At 36.2% G+C, this 20,597-nt stretch overlaps 1 protein-coding gene across 6 annotated transcripts in view; it reads right to left on the bottom strand.

Moving 5' to 3' along the window:
- Positions 1-20,597, bottom strand: part of Cep97 (centrosomal protein 97kDa) — a 170,753-nt gene that overhangs the window by 136,694 nt on the left and 13,462 nt on the right. For all 6 annotated transcript variants that reach the window (XM_069820845.1, XM_069820846.1, XM_069820847.1 and 3 more), the window contains exon 5: positions 12,821-13,017. In XM_069820845.1, the coding sequence (XP_069676946.1) occupies positions 12,821-13,017 (197 nt within the window). The remainder of the gene's footprint in view (positions 1-12,820; positions 13,018-20,597) is intronic.

Genomic DNA, 20,597 nt, shown 5'->3' with positions numbered 1-20,597 from the left:
CGAAAAAAATCCAATTTAAAAATAACAAATAAGAAAATTGCTGGATTTCCAAATGCATTCTCCTGACTCAAATTGCTCTTTTCGTTCTTTCAGAAATGAAGATTCCTGTTGAGCTATAAATGAGCAGTGGTGTGCATTCAGGGTAAGCTATTGAAGCACTGCTTCGGTAACAATATATTATGTCATTATAATTACACGATTATTCAATAATATCTGTATAAAATTGTCAGATTTCTTCAGAATGTATAGAACTTAGAGCTTAATACGTTACACTATTGGTATGAGCATTGTGAGCAAACCGAAGCATTGTCACTTCTACTTCGGCTGAACAGCGAAGGAATTGCGCGTGCACCTCTGATGAAGACCACGGGCTATGTGCGTCTGCACCCCACAATCCGAAGCTAGCATGGGTTGTGACGTCACTGTTACGTGTGTCAATTAAGAGAATGCCTGCAAGAGCATAGAGACGAGTACTTTCGGTGACTCAGAAGAAGACGAGCACAGAGTGAGGGGAAAGAGTGGATAATAGACAACAGTGCAATACTTGTACTACTAGTGAGTGGAAACATTATTTCCGTCTACTAGTAGTACAAGTATTGCACTGTTGTCATAATATCTGTTTACCACCCTTTCTTCTGTTCCCTTCCGCGCTCGTCTTCTCCTGAGTCACCGACTATACCTGTGTGTTGCTTTCTTTTAGAGCAGTAAGATGCCACACTTCGCCCCTATTTTTTTGTAGTGCTGTTCAGACTGTCGCGCTCAGAAGCATTCTCCGTAATTTCGAGTCACATGTGAGAAGTTGTATATAGAAAGTGTAAAGTGTATCAGTAACAGTTATGTTTTCTTCAGTGTACATGTTTGTCGAATGTGTGTGAAAATGTTTTAGTTCGTGAAGGTACCAGGTAGTAACTAATAATACAATACATTATATAATATAGAACAATGTCTACATGTATTATAAAAGAGCTTGTGTTGAAGCCCTTTTCCGCTCATTCTTTCCAAGAAAAAAATGAGATAATTAAAAATGGACGGCCAACACCAGAACTACCGAACTTGGTTCAAAAGACCAGTAAATTTACTAGACATTTTCAGTCTAATATGTATAGCAAATGTGACTGGTTTAGCCGGCAGCGCTGAGCTAAATGCGGTGTTTTGCTGGTAATGTCTGCTGTTTGGAAAGGATAGAAATACTAGTTGGACCAAAACTGGGTACACGCATTTGGGAAATTTAGTAAAATCTATAGCCGAGCACGGGCTGTCTGTTAACCACCTACGATCGTCTGTAGCTATAGCTGCTTTTGGGGAAAATAGAATAGAAACTGCACTTGATCATCAGCTTAAAAATGAAATATCTCTACACAATCAAAAGGTAAAGCGGAACAGGGACATCCTTAAAAGGCTTATTAATGCAGTGTGTTTTCTGGGAAAACAAGAGTTGGCCTTTCGAGGCCATGATGAAACAGAAAATTCTGTTAATCGGGGCAATTATGTGGAATTGCTGAAGTAGACTGCAGAATATGATCCTCTTTTAGCGGAGCATTTAGAAACCTCTACTGTGTTCAAAGGAATTTCTAATCAAATTCAAAATGACCTAATCCAAGCTGTAGGTTCAACCGTTTTATCAGCTATAAAGCAGGAAATTATTGAAGTTCCTTTTGTAGCCGTAATGGTTGACGAAACTTCAGATGTGGCAAATAAAGCACAGTTTTCTATTGTCCTGCGTTATGTGCATGAAGGAGAGATAAAGGAAAGATTCTTGGGGTTCTGTGATATAAGTAGTGACAAACATGCCCAAGCTATTGCAGAACTTATCCGGCACTTCTTATCAGAATTCGGATGTAATGAAAAATTTATTGCACAAACGTATGACGGTGCAGCGACGATGGCGGGAAATTTGAATGGAGTACAAGCATTAATCAAAGTCACATATCCAGAAGCCCTATTTTTTCACTGTTATGCCCATGTACTTAACCTCGTTTTGTCTCAAAGCACCAGCCAAATACTTGAATGTAAAATATTTTTTAGTACGCTTAATGGACTTGCAGCTTTTTTTTCAAGATCGCCGAAACGTGCTAACTTTTTGGATCAAGTTTTGCAACGTCGTCTTCCACACGTCTGTCCAACACGATGGAATTATTCATCAAGACTGGTAAACACTGTGTGCAGGAACAGAATTCAACTTTGTAATGTGTCTTGTGCTATGCTAGAACACCCTCAAGAAATTGAGTCAGATATTTTAGCACCAATTAATGGCTTTTTAACACTTTTGGAAGATTTCAAATTTGTTTTTCTCTTAAATACGTTTGACAAAATATTTACCTTCACCGATGTGTTGTATAACATCTTACAGAACCAAGCAAATGATATTCTGTACTGTCAAGAGAAAATACAAGAAACTCGCTGTTCCATAGCCGCATTACGTGACGATTATGAAGGGGTTTTCCAAGAAACCGTGTCTCAAGTAGGTGAGCCTCCGAAGAGAAAAAATATCAACTATAAACGCATCTATTGCGAAGTGTTTGATAATATTGATAACCACTTGGATGTAAGATTTCAAGATTATTCTAAACTGAAATTTTTAAATTTATTGTCGCCTCAAAACTATGAAAAATATACTAACCAATTCCCAGAAAGTTGCTTTCAAAGTCTCATAGATACATATGGAAAATTTTTCGACATCATTCGATTGAAAAATGAGCTGATTGTAGTGTACAGCAGTGAAGAGTTTAGAAATAAAACCATGAGTGAACTTGCAAAACTATTGAGTACTAATTCAATGCTGAAAAAAAGTTTTCAGCAGTTTAATGTGTTAGTGACATTACTGTGTACAATTCCTGTGAGTACGTCTTCAGTAGAAAGGTTGGTTGTTTTCAACGCTGAAGAGAATCAAAAGGTACTCTCGAAATTCTACTGGAGAAGAGAGACTATCTCATCTTGGAATTATTTCAATTGAAGCGCGCCTACTAGGAGAACTCAGGAAGAAGAAAGAGCTTTTTGATGAGGTGGTTACCAAATTTGCTTCCCAGGAGAGAAGGATTGAATTTCAGTTCCGTTGATCTTGCTGTGAGAAGTGCCAAGGGTGAGTTTAAAGCCAGAAGCTTGTTATTTTATATCAAATGTTGTATAATGGTAGCTTTAAGAAATTTAAATTGATATTAGGTCTAATTATTTTAATATATGTTCTTTTAAATTATTATCAGTTGTGATTTTATCAAGGCAAGCCCCTTGATTTACCATTATTTACCTAACAATTAGCCTATAATATTCAGTGCTTCGGCTGTCTGAATGGTCACCGCACACCACTGTAAATGAGGCAACAAGGATAACAATGTACTAGATAATTTATCTAGGAACAGATAGCTGTAATATTTCCAAGTCCGTACAGTTGACTGCTACCCATTGTTTATAAGTGATATGTTCTGTATCTTCTGCATCAAACATTTATTCAAGATATTTAATCAGATTACTAGTATCAGTTTCTATTTGCATCACTTGTTATTTATTTATTTCACTGAGTAGGCATATTCTGTAAAAACCCAGTGCCGCGAGATTGAAACTGGATGAGATATACTCTGCAAACAACAATTTACACGAAAGACTGGGGTTTCTTAGTTCCTATTCATTCCCTTCGATCTCCCAACAAGAAGGCCAAAATTAATTTTCTTTTACTTGCTTATTTAACGACACCGTATCAACTACTACTTTATTTAGAGTCGATTGGGTTGGTGATAGATGGTATTTGGCGAGATGAGGCCGAGGATTCGCTACAGATTACCTGACATTCGCCTTACGATTGGGGAAAACCTCGGAAAAAACCCAACTAGGTAATCAGCCCAAGTGGGGATGAAACCTGCGCCCAAGTGCAACTCCGGATTGGCAGGCAAGCATCTTAGCCGACTTAACTACACTGGTGGCCATAATTACTTCAAGATTTTTGTGTAATCATAAAGTTAAAGTTCTAAAACTTTTTAGGAAACACTCCTCTACCCACTCTTTTGTGACAGGTCACGAACACCAAGCAGTTTGTCGATTGTGTGTTGAGCCTTACTTCGAAGTGCGGAGTGGTGCATCTCACATAAATATTCCACTTTAAAACTTGGGTGGTCATTAGAACAAATAACAAGGAAAATGCTTAATTTTTTTTTTTTTCAGATTTAAAAAATATTGTTTTAAGTTTTTATTTTATTTTATTAATGTTAAAAACACCAAATATTTCTCTTCTTTTAATTTCAATTGCATCTGATATTGACACCATACGGCTATTTACTCTGATGTACGAAATGTATTAAAAAAGTTTGAACCTTTTATAAAATGTAGTGTTTCTTAAGTGTTCGATTTCACATAGAATGACCCATCCTTTTAACAGACATTGCTGCATATATGATTAAAGTTATACAAACATTGAAAATGATATTCAAAAATGCTGCATGTGACTTTTCATAGAGATAAGGTCAAAATTTCCCTCTATGAAGAACCTCATCTCTACTGTAAAGGTTTTTTTTTTCGAAGGCACCTTCTTGAATTGCTACCAACAACTCCTCTGCCACTATATATGTTGGGATACGAGGTTGAATGTTGCCTTCTATTATGAAAACATGCTGACAAAATTAAGGAGGGCAAGCAGTTAGATGTGTCAACACTTTTTCAATTGATAAAAAAATTATTATTTGTAAGTGCTTTAAATATTTCTGAATACGGTAACCTTTATGTTATTTGTATGACTTGATGTTTTTAATTTTGTATATATTATTACATTTCCAGGTTAATGAATGTACCGATTCAGCTATTTCAGTTTGTTGACTTATGTCGACATCAGCTAACCTCAATGCATAATTTACTATTTGAAATAATAAGTTATTATGGAAAAGAAGACCCAAAAATTAAACATAAATATTGGATATACAGAGCAACAGGAACAATTGATGTACACTTGTTTACTGTAGAGTTAAACAATTTTCAAAAGTAATATGTAAATAAGCTTTATGGTTTTTTAAAATAAACGTGCTAGGTTGAAACTTGCACCAAAACAGACAGTTAAAGCCAAAACAAATTTAAATATATATATGAGGTATTAAATGTATATTTATTGTGTAAATTGCTATTTGTGTATACGTTAATTGTAATTTTTTAAGTTTATGTACTTTCTGTGAACTAATATTAATAAAATATCCTTATATTACATTTCTAGGTTGACAATATTTATGAGAATCAGACAGTAATTGCAGCAGAGGTAAAACCTGCCTTGGTGAACTCAAAGCTAAAGTTTGATCTTGCTGGATAGCTGCCTGCTCATATAACCAAACTAGAAGTGAGGGGCATTCTACTCCATACTTCAGTGAAGTTATGAAGTTGAAACTATTCTTCAAGAAATACCAGGCAGTACTGGGGAAGCAATGACAAATATTTGAAAATCATAAAGAGAAATACTGATTTGGAGCAAGTATTAGTGGTGGCAAAAGCAGTGTCACAAAATCACAATGACTCACTGCACTGGTCCCCACCATAGGTATGAGTCAATGAAGTATTTCACTTCATGTGAAAGTGGAGAGGACTTCCACCCAATTTAAGAACATTCCTATGGACAAGAGACATCAGTTCTAATTACAACATTTAGAGGAATATTTAGTTATTCACTGCTACAATGGCATTCCTACTGATACTAGGATTGTATTTGCACATACAGTAAAACTTAATTTATACATTTTTATGGAAGCCTGAAGAAAAAAAATGTATAACTGAGAAAAATATATAACTGAAATTACATTTAATAACATCTGAAATAGCATTTGAAGACCATCTGGGAGAATGAGTTAGTCAATTCAGTAAAATTTTCAAAAGGGAAATTTAAAATTCACAGTTAAGCCATAATACAGTACTCAAATTTATAACACATCCTCTTGAAGAATGCAAGATTATCTATTTGTATAAAATCTTAACTCCAAAAGGAAATAACATTTCAATGCATACCTAGTCATTGTGGTATACCTGGAAATGAGAAAGTCAATAACATTGCAAAACAGGCTGCAAAAGGGTATCTGTCGGATACAGGGGGGAGAGCCATTAATCCTTCCCATTGAAGGTTTTAAGGAACCAACCTGGACAAATACCCAACGTCCCATCCCTACCTTCCCATGGTGCAGCTGTCAGTAAGCATAATTTTACAAGCTGAACTAAAGGGAGGAGCTACTCATCAATTAGCACTGGTCAGCTTGATGAGTTAATGACTGAATTTGGTATAATTTTCCTCTATTCAATACCTAATTCCCTCTTTACCCTTTCCTATCCAGTCCTCTGACTGAACTCTTACTTTCTTCAATCCCGACGGCATTAGAGCATTCGAGGCCTAGGGATTCATTTCCCTTTCCTTCCTCCTCTTTCTACTTTTCTGTTCCTAGTGCTGACCTGCTATGGCACTAAAATCGTCCTCCAGTGGCTTAAGGAGGGAAAGCTGGTGACCAACAAGATCTCCCAGCTAGGTCCAATGGACCCGTCGACCAACAGCAGGTGTGGTCCTCCAGACATTCTGGGGGTGTGTGTGAATGAAGTAGCCACCAAACGTTAAAATATGGTGTTCACTTAAATCGGCTACAACTTGCCATTTAACCACAAGGTGCCGGTGCAGGTGTTACGTGCTGTCTCTTCTCACTTTATAGATCTCTTGGGTATGGAACAACGAGTTTTGATGGAGAAATCATTGCAATAAGTGAAAGTCTAAGGAATCTTCTATGCCACATCAATAAATTTAAAAATGCAGTTATATTGTCAGACTCCAAAGCAGCTATTCTATCAATAGTCTCTAAACACACACCTTCATCTCAAACAGCAGAAATAACTAAAATGCTCTCTCAATTAATATCACTCAATAAAAGAATTGTATTCCAATGGATGCCATCCCATTGTGGAATCCTGGGAAACGAGAATGCGGATGCTTTAGCAAAGAAGGGCAGCACTGCTACTTACACCTGTTACTAAATCTACGTATTGCTCTGTGAAAAGATTTATTAAATCTACATACTTAGACTTCAACAACCAAAATTTGATAACACAATCTCAAGGGAAAAAATGGAACTCTCTGCATCAAAATCCACAGTTAATTCCCGATTTACCACGAAAATCGTTTGTAGCTGCATTTAGATTGGCAACAGGCCATGATTGTTTGGCCAAACTGCATAGAATTGGAATATATCAGTCCCCCAACTGCCCATTGTGCAACTCAAACCAAGAAATGGATTTGGAACACCTCAAAATCTGTGCTTCATTGGCTGGCCATGATAATATCTTTGAAAAATATTGGAGTGCAAGAAGTCAAATGACTTTACTGTCAAACACCTGGCATTAGAAAACAACAACAACATTGCAAAACAGGCAACATATTTGCAACCAAGACCTCTTCAAGTGATATCTCTATCCAGTGCCTTTGCTTCAGTAAACTCTCATTTTATAAACCTATGGATCAATAACTGGCTCTCTTCTAACGAAGGAAAAATGTTACAATCCGTATAAACGAAACCAAATGACTTGGAAATGTACAAAAACTTGCCCAGACATGTTCAAACATATGTAACAAGAACCAGAACAGGTCACATTGTCACACAATTGTTCCCTTCACCGATTCACCTTTTCAATACTCCTACTTGTCTATGGTGTAATAATCGTGATGAAGATCTGGAACACATTCTTCTATACTGTCCATCCGTAAACCACAAAAGAAGTAAATTAATATCATCAGTACCAGTTGCAGAAGACACAGTCCTGCAGTATATATTGATTACACCCCAACTCTGTCTACTAGCAACAGGCATCTATAATGAACACCGATCAAAATACCCTTCATTTCTCATAGAAAACAAGAACTGAAAAGGCTACAGTGGACTATAGTGGACTTTATGTTGCCAGCAAACAGCTGGATACATTAAGAAGATTGACTGATTGATTGGAGCCAAAGTTGACTGATACATTACATTTCAAACTCCTCTTCCTCCTCCTTCTTATTCTTCTTCTTCTGCCCGACAAGATTTAGGTCTTTAGACCTGTTCTGAAGCTAACAATATTCAATCTGTCCATTTTTTGCGAGGTCGTTCCACGTCTCTTTGTCTCCTTGGTTGATATTTTAGTGCTTGTCTTGGATATCTTGAAGGTAGCATCCTCAGTACCTACATGTTTCTTCCATTTCTCATGACATTGGTCTATCTCCTCTAAAATGTTTATTTCTCCTAATTGTGTTCTCATATCTTCATTTCTCAATCTATCTCTCCTAGTTATACCACATAGGAATCTCATAAACATCATTTGACCAGCCTCAAATCACTTTTATCTCTTGCTCTCATTGTACACATTTCACTGGCATATTATTTAATAGCTGGTTTTGAGATAATATTGTATAATCTGTCTTATGTCCCTTCTCATACTTGTGCCGAAATTTCTTTTAATGCAGCCATTTAATTTATTGTAATTGCTTATTCCCTTCTAGATCCATATTCATTTCTATTGTGGAAATTTCACAGTCCAAATACTTAAAATGTGAAACCTGTTCAATAATCTCGTTGCCAATAACTATTGACTCCTTTGTTCTTATCCTAATAATATTGGCATAGTTCTTATTTTCTTGCAGGAGATTAATTCATTTAATTTTTTTGTTGTTAGCTGTAGATCTTCTATTTCGGCTAATATGACTTGATCATCCCCAAATAATATGGTATTGATTTCCATTTTGCTTATCCATTTGATACCTTTTGGTTTAGCATTTTTCCAAATTTCCAATACTATTGATATTTGTTAAACAATACAGGAGTAATATGGTATTCATTTCCGTTCAGTTTGTCCATTTGATACCTTTTGGTTTAGCATTTTTTCAAATTTCCAATACTTTGATATTTGTTAAACAATACACATCCTTGCCATAAGTCTTCATTTAAATTCAAAACTGTGCCATTGTTTCATTCTTCTTTTAACAGGTATGCTGAGTTTCTTAGGGATATACAAAGATTTGATGGCATTAATTTTTTATGTATATTATATGATTCCAGTATACTTCATAATTTTTTTATCCACTCTGCCATATGTTTTCACAGTCTATAAATAGTAACAGATAAATAATAATTCTTAATTTAATCTGTGGCACTACAGACCTTTGCAGGGCCAAGACCGACCAGCCAGCTTCTGGCCTCACGTCCACATGCCGAAGCAGAGGTGGACGATCATCCAACCAGAATGGAGGTATCATGTGGTTAGCACGATGATCCCCCCAGGCATTATAGCTGGTTTACGAAACTGGATTTTCGAAATTGCATCACGATGCTGGGTGGGCACTGGTCCCATACACTGACCGAAATTTCATGAGAAAATTTCTTTCCCCATGAGAACTCGAACCAGCGCACATTCCGTAACGCGAGTCCTAGGCGGGATGCCTTAGACCATGACACCACAGTGCGGGACAATAGGTAAGTAGGTAGATGGATTTGTCTTCTTATCTCTAGTATTTGTTTCACTGTGCATCAGGCTGATAACCTGACCATGTAAAAAGTACACATTCGAAAGACTAAACATTTCAAATTCTAATGGAGAAAAAGACAGAACAGAGTGGAAGCATTTTGTGAAATCGACAGTTTTTTTTTTTGGGCTGCTTGCTCCTAAGGAATAAACCATGCCCTCAAATTGTGATAACTGTAACATAATTTGCTCAGTTACATTATGGTGTGTTACAAAATGTTTCAATAAAGCAGTAACAGCATCAGTAAAGGACGCAAGATTGTATGGGGCAAGCATGGGCAGCTTCGAATTTCCACGAATTTCAAAGTGAGCCACATCTTAACAAAATCACGTGCTATATTTTCGAATCTTACATTTTCATGGCAAACCTAATTCTCAACAAAATTGATTTAGAATGTATGACGACAGTAATAACATAATATATGAATAAAAACACTAATAATAAGGAATTATAAATGCTATAATTTTTGTTAAAACGAAACTTTTTAAAGTTATTTTCATGCTACAAAAGCAGTCCAACAAATGATTGCATTGTCATTGTGATGCACTAGTGAAATAAAAATGACAGAAATAACTTGGCTGCCCTACAGCTTTCTTCACTACAAATTATGCAGGGGTCTAACAGGAAATAAACACATCTCAGCTGTCAGCTGGCTAGAGTACAAATGAACGAAAATTGTACAAAATAGCCCCGTTAATTCTGCAAGTAAAATGAAACAAATCATTCTTCTTCTTCTTCTTCTTCTTCTTCTTCTTCGTCATCAACATTACTACCACCATGAGTTTGCAAGGCGTAGTGCAGTGCATTCCATAACCTCCCATCCTCACTTTCCCGTGGTGCAACCTGTTTTTAACAAATAAGGTTCCAAGGATCGAGTCACAGAGATATAACTGTTTCCATAAAAAATGAAGGAAATGCCATTTCAACTTGCTGACGTGCCATGGCATGCATAAACATCGGTGGAGTTGTCTGACAATTGTCCCAGCTAGGTCATATGGACCTGTTCCAGCAGGTGTAGACCTAAAAACGGTTTGGGGGTTGCGTGTAGGTTTTGTAACCGCAATAACATAAAAATATAGTGCCTACAATAAAACAGTTATACTTTTTGCTACATTATTCTCACATATTGGAGAGCAAGAGAGTTTATGGCTTTATTGCCAAGAACTCAGCAGTTGTTAACAACAAAAACATTATGAGCTCCAGCACATCCTCATCAACATCATTCATGCTTCAGGCTTTCTTGCCAGTGGAAGCTACGGTATCTTTCTTTATTTCTTATGTCACTTCGACTTAGGGTGATCAACTCTCCCATATTTTCTGGGAACTCCCATATTTGAGCTAATATTTTTGGATCCTCCCAATTCTCATATTGGTCGTCTAAATCTCTCATATTTTTCTTTATCAATCATGATCGCCAATTTGTAATGCAATCTTATAATAATAATAATAATAATAATAATAATAATAATAATAATAATAATAATAATAATAATAATAATAATAATAATAATAATATCACCAAATATATTTAGATAAAAACTGGTATTATATTGATAGTTTAGTAGGTACAGTACATATCAATCAATACAATTCAGTCCCATTAATCCTATAATCTTTGGTGTTGCTGTACGCACTATGATTGTAAAGAGTTCTTTTTTTAATTTTCATAGCAGGATAAAAAATTAAATGTTCTGCAGCATCTTGTTGACGAATATAAATACAGATATGTAGAAACTGAGAAACATTACATGCTTAAATATTATTGTAATCAATGTTGTGACTTAAACCGTATTTGCATAATAGATAAATTGATAGTTTTAATAGTTTTACATTAAGAACATAAACTATTCCAACAATGAATCAAGACTTCACACCCTAAAAACTGCGCTAAAATTTGTCGTAACCAAGTCTCCTGTATTTTTGTGATCAGAAGTTGGACACTATATTTCGACTATATTTCCAGAATGTACAGTATATATATATATATATATATATATATATATATATATATATATATATATATATATATAATACTAGAACTGTTCAACTATGTGATGGATCAATTTGTATTCGTAATGTATAAAGCTTTAATTCGTTTTGTTTCTTTTTTATTTCCCCTCCCTCACTTCATTATTCTTATTCTTGGCGCGGAATTTTGGGTATTTGCACTGTGGCCTAGCTGTAGAGACATCCAACATTTTGGAGCTACATGTTAGCGCCATCATCAGAAAGTTACGAAAAGAGAAACAAGGAAACCTGCTTGTTCGATCTGTTAGCAAGAGCTATTCTCCAGGAACAGATAATTTTACGCATTTTTGTTTCTCCTCCTTCTCTGATAACGAAGCTAACATGCAGATCTGTATGTCTCTACATCGAGGACACAGTGAAAATACGATCCAGAAACCTCACACCACAATGATCACTGGATGTGTCTACATCGAGGACACAGTGAAAATACGATCCAGAAACCTCACACCACAATGATCACTGGATGTGTCTACATCGAGGACACAGTGAAAATACGATCCAGAAACCTCACACCACAATGATCACTGTTAAAGTCTCAAATCTCCAACTTAATTCCTTTTCTTGTCACTTATTTTGTATCCTATAACTCCAAGAAACTTAATTTCGATTGTTTGTATTGTTATCTCTTTCTGTCAATAGCCACGTTTCACTTCTATATAAAAAAAGTTGGCAATGAAAATATTTCTTTATTAAATTTCGTATATAAGACAGTGAAACTTCTAATAATTTAAATTGTCAATTTGTCCTATAGAATTGTTTTCTATTACTACATTCGTTCATACTTTCCTTGCCTTAGAAAAGCACTAATTTATTTTTAGCAAATATTTTCATGATTCAGTCTTTAAATTGAATTGCTTATTTCTAAAAATGGGACAAGTCCTATTTTCAGGACAAAGGAAAAACGTGACAACTCCCGGAGTTCTCCCTTCTTAGCAATAAACACACATTTCAAGTCCCCCCTCTACACGAGAAAAATTGCTGGAGACGTCCTAGTTTAGTACCAATCAATGTGTTTATTATTGAACAATCTGAAACCAACGAAAACAGTATTTTTAATTTTTGCGGAGTTATCCCCTTTTAGTAATAAGCGATTCAATTGTTTCCCAGCTTTCTCCACATTGAGGTGGTTCACAATCATATCCAAAAAGGAGCATGTTTTGCCAGGTGTGATACTTCGATATATAGATGGCAGGCCGTTTAAATTGGACACTGCCTTTCTCACCACTATTGTTAATATTTAATGTTAAATTAAATTCTACTTCTAGAGAAGAAAGAAGCACACTAGCAATGCAACAAGGATACATACAATTTCCAGTCATATTAACGCAGGGATTGTTCATAATGGTGAATTCTCGGAGGTTTGTAAGATGCACCAGATGAGACATTTCATTCAGATCTGTGATGTTGTTGCTTGCAAGTGTGAGCATGGTTATGCCTGGGGGAAGGTGTCGTTCACACTGACGAAGCTGAGAGATTCGATTGCCATGCAAAAGCAATTGCTGAAATAAATCATGAATAAGATCATTACAACATTAATTATATCAACTGTTCTGTATGTAAACTTGTTATATTATAAATGAAAAGAAGGGCTGAAAGGTAACAGGAGCAAAAGAGAATAAATAATTGACTTCTAAAATAATGTACCTAGGTTAATAAAGTAGAACATATTCATGTCGAAAGAATAACATTTATCTGTAGTTTCCAGGATTAACTATTGGAATTACTTTGATATTTTAAGTCCTTTGTGAGGAGAAAAAATTATGATAACATGTACCATACTGGCCTGAATCCAGTACAATGCTTTTTGCATAAAAGCAGCTGTGTGAAAACCGTACTCATACGAGAGCTATTCATAAAGCAACTTCCGTTTATTTTTTATAAACCTGTGAATGACGTTACAGAATTGGGTTACAATACGTTTGAAAGTATACACTCTAGTTTATTTTTCCACATAGTTTTCAGTCACATTGAGACACATGTCGTAGCATTTGACGAGCTTTGAAATTCCGCAATCGTAGAATTCGGCCACCTGCGACTGAAGTCAATTTATGATGCTGGTTTTCAACTCTTCGTTATCGTCAAAGCGCTTCATGTGCATGAAGAGATGGTAATCGCTAGGCGCCAAATCTGGGCCACAGGGAGAGTGATCCAATACTTCCCAGTTGAACTCTTGTAGTTTGGTCGCAGTACAACGTGCTGTGTGTGGCCGGCCATTGTCATGCAGGAAAATCACCCCAAAGCTCAACATGCCATGACGTTTGTTTTGAATGGTCCTTTTCAAGTTTGTTAGTGTGTTACAGTAACGCTCAGCATTAATTGTGGCATTCCTCTCCAAGAACTCCAATAGCAAAATTCTTTTTCTGTCCCAGAAAACAGTTGCCATGAGTTTCCTCGTAGAATGTGTTTGACGACACGTTGTGGGTTTTTCGGGGAGTGAGTATGTCCCCACTGCATTGATTGAAGCTTTGTTTCTACATTCACATACCGCACCCAAGTCTCGTCTCATCTGTCACAATCTGATCGAGAAAAGCATCACCTTGTCTTTTGTAACACTCAACACAGTCCTGTTCCCACCCGCTGAGCCTTTTGTTCCTCAGAAAGGAGTTTAGGCACCCATCTGGCAGAAAGTTTCCAGTAGCCCAAATCTAATCTGTGGAAAATCCTCACTGAGCTCTGACATGGTGAACATGCGGTTTGCTATAACCCTTTCGTCAACCAAACGAATCAGATCTGCATTCATGACCTCGGTCGACTACTTCTCTCTTCATCATGGACATTGGTTCGCCCATTTTTTAACATAGGGCACCAATATCTTACACCACATTCACTCATTATGTCTGGCCCATATACTTCAAAAAGTTGGTGATGGATTTCACTAGCTTTACAGTTTTTGGCCACAAGAAATCTTATTACAGAACGTATCTCACACTTGGCGGTACTTGCGATTGCAGCACACATTTTGACAGCACGTGACTCAGAGAGGAACAAAGACACAACCTTGACTCTAACGCTGCTCGATGAGTACTGCTTCTAGGGACACTCCACCGCAAGAGCGGCGCCACTATCTCTGTTGTTACGCATATTATATGAAAACGGAAGTTACTTTATGAATACCCCTCGTATTATCATTGCAGCAGTAATAAAAGAAGTCCACTTTAAGAATCGCACAGGCTGTACAAAATGTTAATTCGTGTTTTATGATCTTGATTACACAACTTTTAACACTACATTACTTCGGAAAACGTATTATTTGTCTTTCTTACGTTAAATTTTATATTACCTTGTTAACAGGGGCGTATTTTGCGGACTACCTGGGCTACCGGCGGTAGCCCAAGCAAATTACAAAAGGAAAAGTTTATAATATAACATAATGTAATAATTTTGTATTACCGTATTAGTTTTACCACAGTAATTAAAATTAAAGTAATTGTTAGATTTATATGCGCTCTCTGCTCTCGAAAAGAAACAAGTTGTCAAGGTGGCATCACTGGAGAAACCGCTGCTGCGAAGGGTAGCCTGTGACCGTTCCGCTCACGTCGCACAACTGCCCATCCCCCACTCCCTTCAGTTTCTATCGTGCAGTGTAGGCGGGTGAGTTGCCGCTCTCGTGATCGGTTTCTTGGAAGGCGCGAAGCAACAATACGCTTAGTACGCTAGCTCATTAATGTGATTGTGTTCTTGCAGTGCAGTATTTTAAATTTGTGATTTGTTCGAGTGTCTAAGAGTTATATTAATTGTGAATTATTAAGTTTTTAATTTCCCAATTAAGTGATATTGTGAAAAATATGGCAGAACAAGTTTCTGGAGAGGTTTGTGTTGAAAATGACTGTGTAATAGAAGGTTTATTAAAAGTGCCTTTTAACCATCGTACATACAACGAGAAAGTTGAAATTGTGAAAATGGAAAGACCAACTCCTGAGTTAAATTTGTCCATGGACGTAAAAGAAAATACACGCCATTTCACTTCAACATCATATGGTAAGTGGAATTGGTTGTGTGGTAGTTCTAAACTGTCTAAACTATTTTGCTGGCCATGTTTGTTATTTAGCCGCGAAACTAATGTGTGGTCAAAAGAGGGGTTTTCTAATATGAACTCCCTTCGAACGGCAGTCCTAAAACACGACAAATCAAAAGCTCATATTTATAGTAGCATGAACTTTGCAAACTTTGGGAAGACAAGAATTGATTTACAGCTAGATAAGCAAAAAGCTCTACACATCAACCAACACAATGCTCTTGTGAAAAAAATCGGGAGATTTTACTGCGTCTTATTAACGCAGTCTGCTTTCTAGGAAAACAAGAATTGGCTTTTCGGGGTCATAATGAGAGTATGGAATCAGACAATATAGGAAATTATATTGAATATTTAAGTTCCTTAAGAGAATTTGACCATTCACTGGCCAATTATCTTGAGAGTTCAACAGGATTCCGTGGTACTTCTCCCGCAATTCAGAATGACTTAATATTTGCTATAAGTGGGGTTATGATAAAGAACATAAAATCTGAAATAGAAGAAGCACCTTTTGTGGCCATTGTTGTTGATGAAACAAGTGACTGCTCTAATCAGAGTCAATTGTCCACTGTTTTAAGATACGTCGACAGTACGCCAATGTTCAAGAACGGTTTATAGGATTCACAAATGTCAGTTCGGGCAAAACTGCTGCTGCTTTGTTTCAGCATGTGGAAGGTGTTATAGCAGAATACAATGTCGGCAATAATTTAATTGCACACACATACGATGGTGCTTCAGTTATGGCGGGAAATATTAATGGCTTAAAAACAAAAGTTCAAGAAAAGTATCCTCAAGCACTATTTGTCCATTGTTACAGCCATGTTCTCAATTTAGTTTTGCAACAAACTGCTTTATCCATTCCAGAATGCCGCATTTTTTTCAAAACACTGTCGGGTTTAGCTGCATTTTTCTCATCATCTCCTAAAAGATCAGAACAACTCAAGGAATTTATGAAAAAGAAACTCCCAAAAGTAGCACCAACTAGATGCAATTTTACATCTCGGCTTGTAAATACAGTAAAGGAATACAGAGAACAACTGATTGCTTTCTTTGAAAATATCATTTGTAATGACTCTGAAGAAAACTGGGTTGATGATGTAATTGTGCAGGCTCAAGGATATTTGTATTTTTTCACACAGTTTCAGAATATATTTCTTCTTGAAGTCTATGCTAGAGTGTTCGCACATACAGATGTGCTCTACAATATTCTTCAGACAAAAAGTCTAGACATAGCATACTGCTTGCAAGAGGTATCAAAGTTAAAAAATACTATATCCGAGTTCAGACGTAGTGGGTTTCCGTCCATATGGAGTAATATGGAAAATGAAAATTCTTCAGACAATACAATGGAACCACCATTAAAGCGAAGAAAAGGAGATGATGAATTGAAATACAGGCAGCTGTACTACAGCATACTAGATCGTATGCACATGGAAATTACTGACAGATTTTCTGATTATGGAAAGCTTCAGTTCACACATCTTCTAGATTCTCAAAAATTTTCTGCTTATAGAGAAAACTTCCCGAATGAGGCACTAAACAAATTATTTCAGTTCTATAACAGTCTCTTTGATCAAGTACGTTTGAAAAATGAATTAAGTGTAATATATTCAGCAGAAGTCTTTGATTTTTCGAACAAACCTATCCATGAAATATTATCTGCCATATATGAAAACCAGCTGAACCAAGTTATTCCTGAAGTCCTTAAATTGGCAACATTAATTGTGACAATACCAGCTACGTCAGCATCGGTAGAAAGAACATTTTCTGCGTTGAAGAGAACAAAATCCTACTGTAGATCAACTCATACACAAGAACGTTTATCCGGCTTGGCACTGATGTCCATTGAAAAGTCATTTCTACAGAAACTTCGCAAGCGGCCCAACTGTAATTTAAATGACGAAGTCATCAAAGTATTTTCGTCCCAATCAAGACATCTGGAATTCACATATAAATAGGTAAGGAATTTTATTATAGGGTTTTTAAAATATATTTTGTGTAATAATAGGGTCAGTGGTAGCCCAGACCCTTAAACCAGTATACGCCACTGCTTGCTAACATGTTTCAGCCTGCTAATGGCCATCATCAGAATGGTTGTTGCTGGTCTTGATGCCTTTTGACTCCACATTACACTACACAAACACACCCCCACAGGAAACCAAACAAAAGGCACCAAGACCAGCAACAACCAGTTCTGATGATGGCCAATAGAGAGGCTGAAACATGTTAACAAGGTAATATAAAATTTAACATAAGAAAGACAAATAATACGTTTTCCGAAGTTAATTCCCGATTCTTTTCGTGGTCACACAACTAACAAAATCACAAGCAGCAGCAGAAATGAACAATGATTTCGTCATTATCTCAGAGGGGAGATGACATATAAGTTTTAGGTGCTAAATGCTATAAGCACAAAGTTTCTTGGTTTAGAGTGGGATAATCGAACTGGAAAACACGCATAGAACATATTACTTCTAAATTGAGCTCTGCCTGTTATGCATTAAGATCCTTATCACCTATTGATAATATAAACCTACTTAAAATGTCATGCTTTGCATATTTTCATTCTGTAATGAAATATGGATTAATATTCTAGGGCAACTCGTCTGAAGCTGAACACATTTTTGTTTTACAAAAGAAACCTATAAGAATAATGGCTGGTGTGCATAAAAGGACATCAAGTAAAAAGATTTTCCAAAATTTAGAAACCTTGACCTTACCTTGTGAGTACATTCTTTCCCTAATGATGTTTTATATTAAAAACCGAGATGCATTTGGTACTAATCAAGGCATTCATAATTTTAATACAAGACATAAATCAGATATTCATCTATCCTCTGTTAGCCAAAGCTGTTATAAAAAAAGGAGTTCACTATTCATGTACTACAGTCTTCAATGCACTGCCTAATTATCTTAAAGCAGTGGTCGTTAGCACTCGCTGAAATGTGTAATGAGTAAGAAGTGTATCACAATATGCACGTCGTGCAGAAATAAGGAGAAGGAAACATACCTGCCAGCAGTCACAGATGCATACCAGTGCAAAGTCTTATCCATGGGTAAGAGACATTAGCCCAAGGATGCACTGTGTTGATGATCACTGATTTATAAAGTCCTAAATCTCTCTCTTTTTTTTTTTTGCGCCTAGAAATCCTTTCCCTAATGATGACACAATGTGTGAAACATATTTACTATCCAAGAAAACCTAAGTCCCAGTTTACACAGTCTTTCAGATGCCTGACTGACCTGCCAAGAAAGGAAAATCGAACACACAACTATACAGTCCTATTTCCTTTCTTGAAATTAAGTGCCTGTCAGTTATCCCACACCCACTCTGTCTTCTGCTGCGCAAGTGAAAGTTGTTACACAGTAGGGTTGTTGTTTTCTTGAGAGAGGGCATTTTTGTGTCGCTTAGCATTAATTATATTTAATCTACTTTATTTTCTTTTTCTAATATTAAAATACATATATTTTTTGTCTCATTTATAAATCGTAGTATAGTTAGTTAATTAGGAAATAACTGTAATGCATATCTTTAATACAGGGCAGCCTCCAGTCTTTCTTATTTTCTGCCTTCCTTTCAGTCTCCATATACGATCCATATATCTTACTGTCGTCTATTATCTGATATCTTCTGCCCCGAACTCTTCTTCCTTCACCATTCCTTCTAGTGCATCCTTCAGCAGACAGTTTCTTCTCAGCCAGTGACCCAGCCAATTCCTTTTCTTCTTCCTGATCAGTTTCAGTCAACTGTATGTAACAGTCTTTTCTTTAGTTTAGTTCAGTTTTTATGTTAGTGCAGCAGTTACAATGCTGAAAGTAGCAAGTTCCAAAGCAAGCCAGTGGCTTCAAGAATTTCTGAATGACAGATGGAAAAATAATATATTCTACCAAGCACATAACAAAGAGGTTAGTTGTTATGTATGTTTTATTTTTTCGTAGTTATTTCTTGACTTTATTTCAGAGTTACGATTTTCATTTCACGACATTAGATGAATGTGTTAGGCCAAATATTAAAGTAAGCAAATATCAAGAAGATAATATTAATTTCAAATTATCTGAATTAATTATCAAATAGTTTGCTATCTGCACTCTATATAGGATCCCCTTTTCTTAGATATCGAATGACAAAAAGTCCTATTTAATTCAGCATACACAAGGAGCGTTACATAAGACAACATAGAATTTCAAATGCATTTTGGTGTACACGTATCATCTTAAGTGACAGTACCGGTATATTTGACAAAGTTCAATATTTATATAAACACAGTTTGGACACTCAAGTACTATTTCCTAGTCTAGTCTGCTGTCAAAAAATCTGAAAGTTAGAATTTATAAAACAGTTATATTACTGGTTGTTCTGTATGGTTGTGAAACTTGGAGAGAGGAACATAGGTTAAGGGTGTTTGAGAATAAGGTGCTTAGGAAAATATTTGGGGCTAAGTGGGATGAAGTTATAGGAGAATGGAGAAAGTTACACAACACAGAACTGCACGCATTGTATTCTTCACCTGACATAATTAGGAACATTAAATCCAGACGTTTGAGATGGGCAGGGCATGTAGCACGTATGGGCGAATTCAGAAATGCATATAGTGTATTAGTTGGGAGACCGAAGGGAAAAATACCTTTGGGGAGGCCGAGACGTAGATGGGAGGATAATATTAAAATGGATTTGAGGGAGGTGGGATATGATGATAGAGAGTGGATTAATCTTGCACAGGATAGGGACCGATGGCGGGCTTATGTAAGGGCGGCAATGAACCTTCGGGTTCCTTAAAAGCCATTTGTAAGTAATTAAGTACTATTTCCTATAGTTTACAACTCTAGTTATAGGTAAAATGTTGGTTTTGTTTTCCTTTGTCAATAAATTTGATAATTGGTTAACATTGTACTAATTTTTTAAATATCTATATTGTCTTCCTATCCTGTACTTTTAGAGCCTATTTTGTTTTATAAAGCCTAAACGAGGTATTGAAAGAGCTCATTTTAGGCATCTAAAACATATTTTTTAGGAACTAAAAATCCGCGGTCTAGTCATAAATGTCTACAAGAGACGTAAAGTGCACT

This window comes from Periplaneta americana, chromosome 3 (genome assembly GCF_040183065.1).
Source record: "Periplaneta americana isolate PAMFEO1 chromosome 3, P.americana_PAMFEO1_priV1, whole genome shotgun sequence".
Lineage (NCBI taxonomy): Eukaryota > Metazoa > Arthropoda > Insecta > Blattodea > Blattidae > Periplaneta > Periplaneta americana.
Note: the sequence above shows the minus strand (reverse complement) of the source record. Positions and strands in the feature narration are given on the sequence as shown.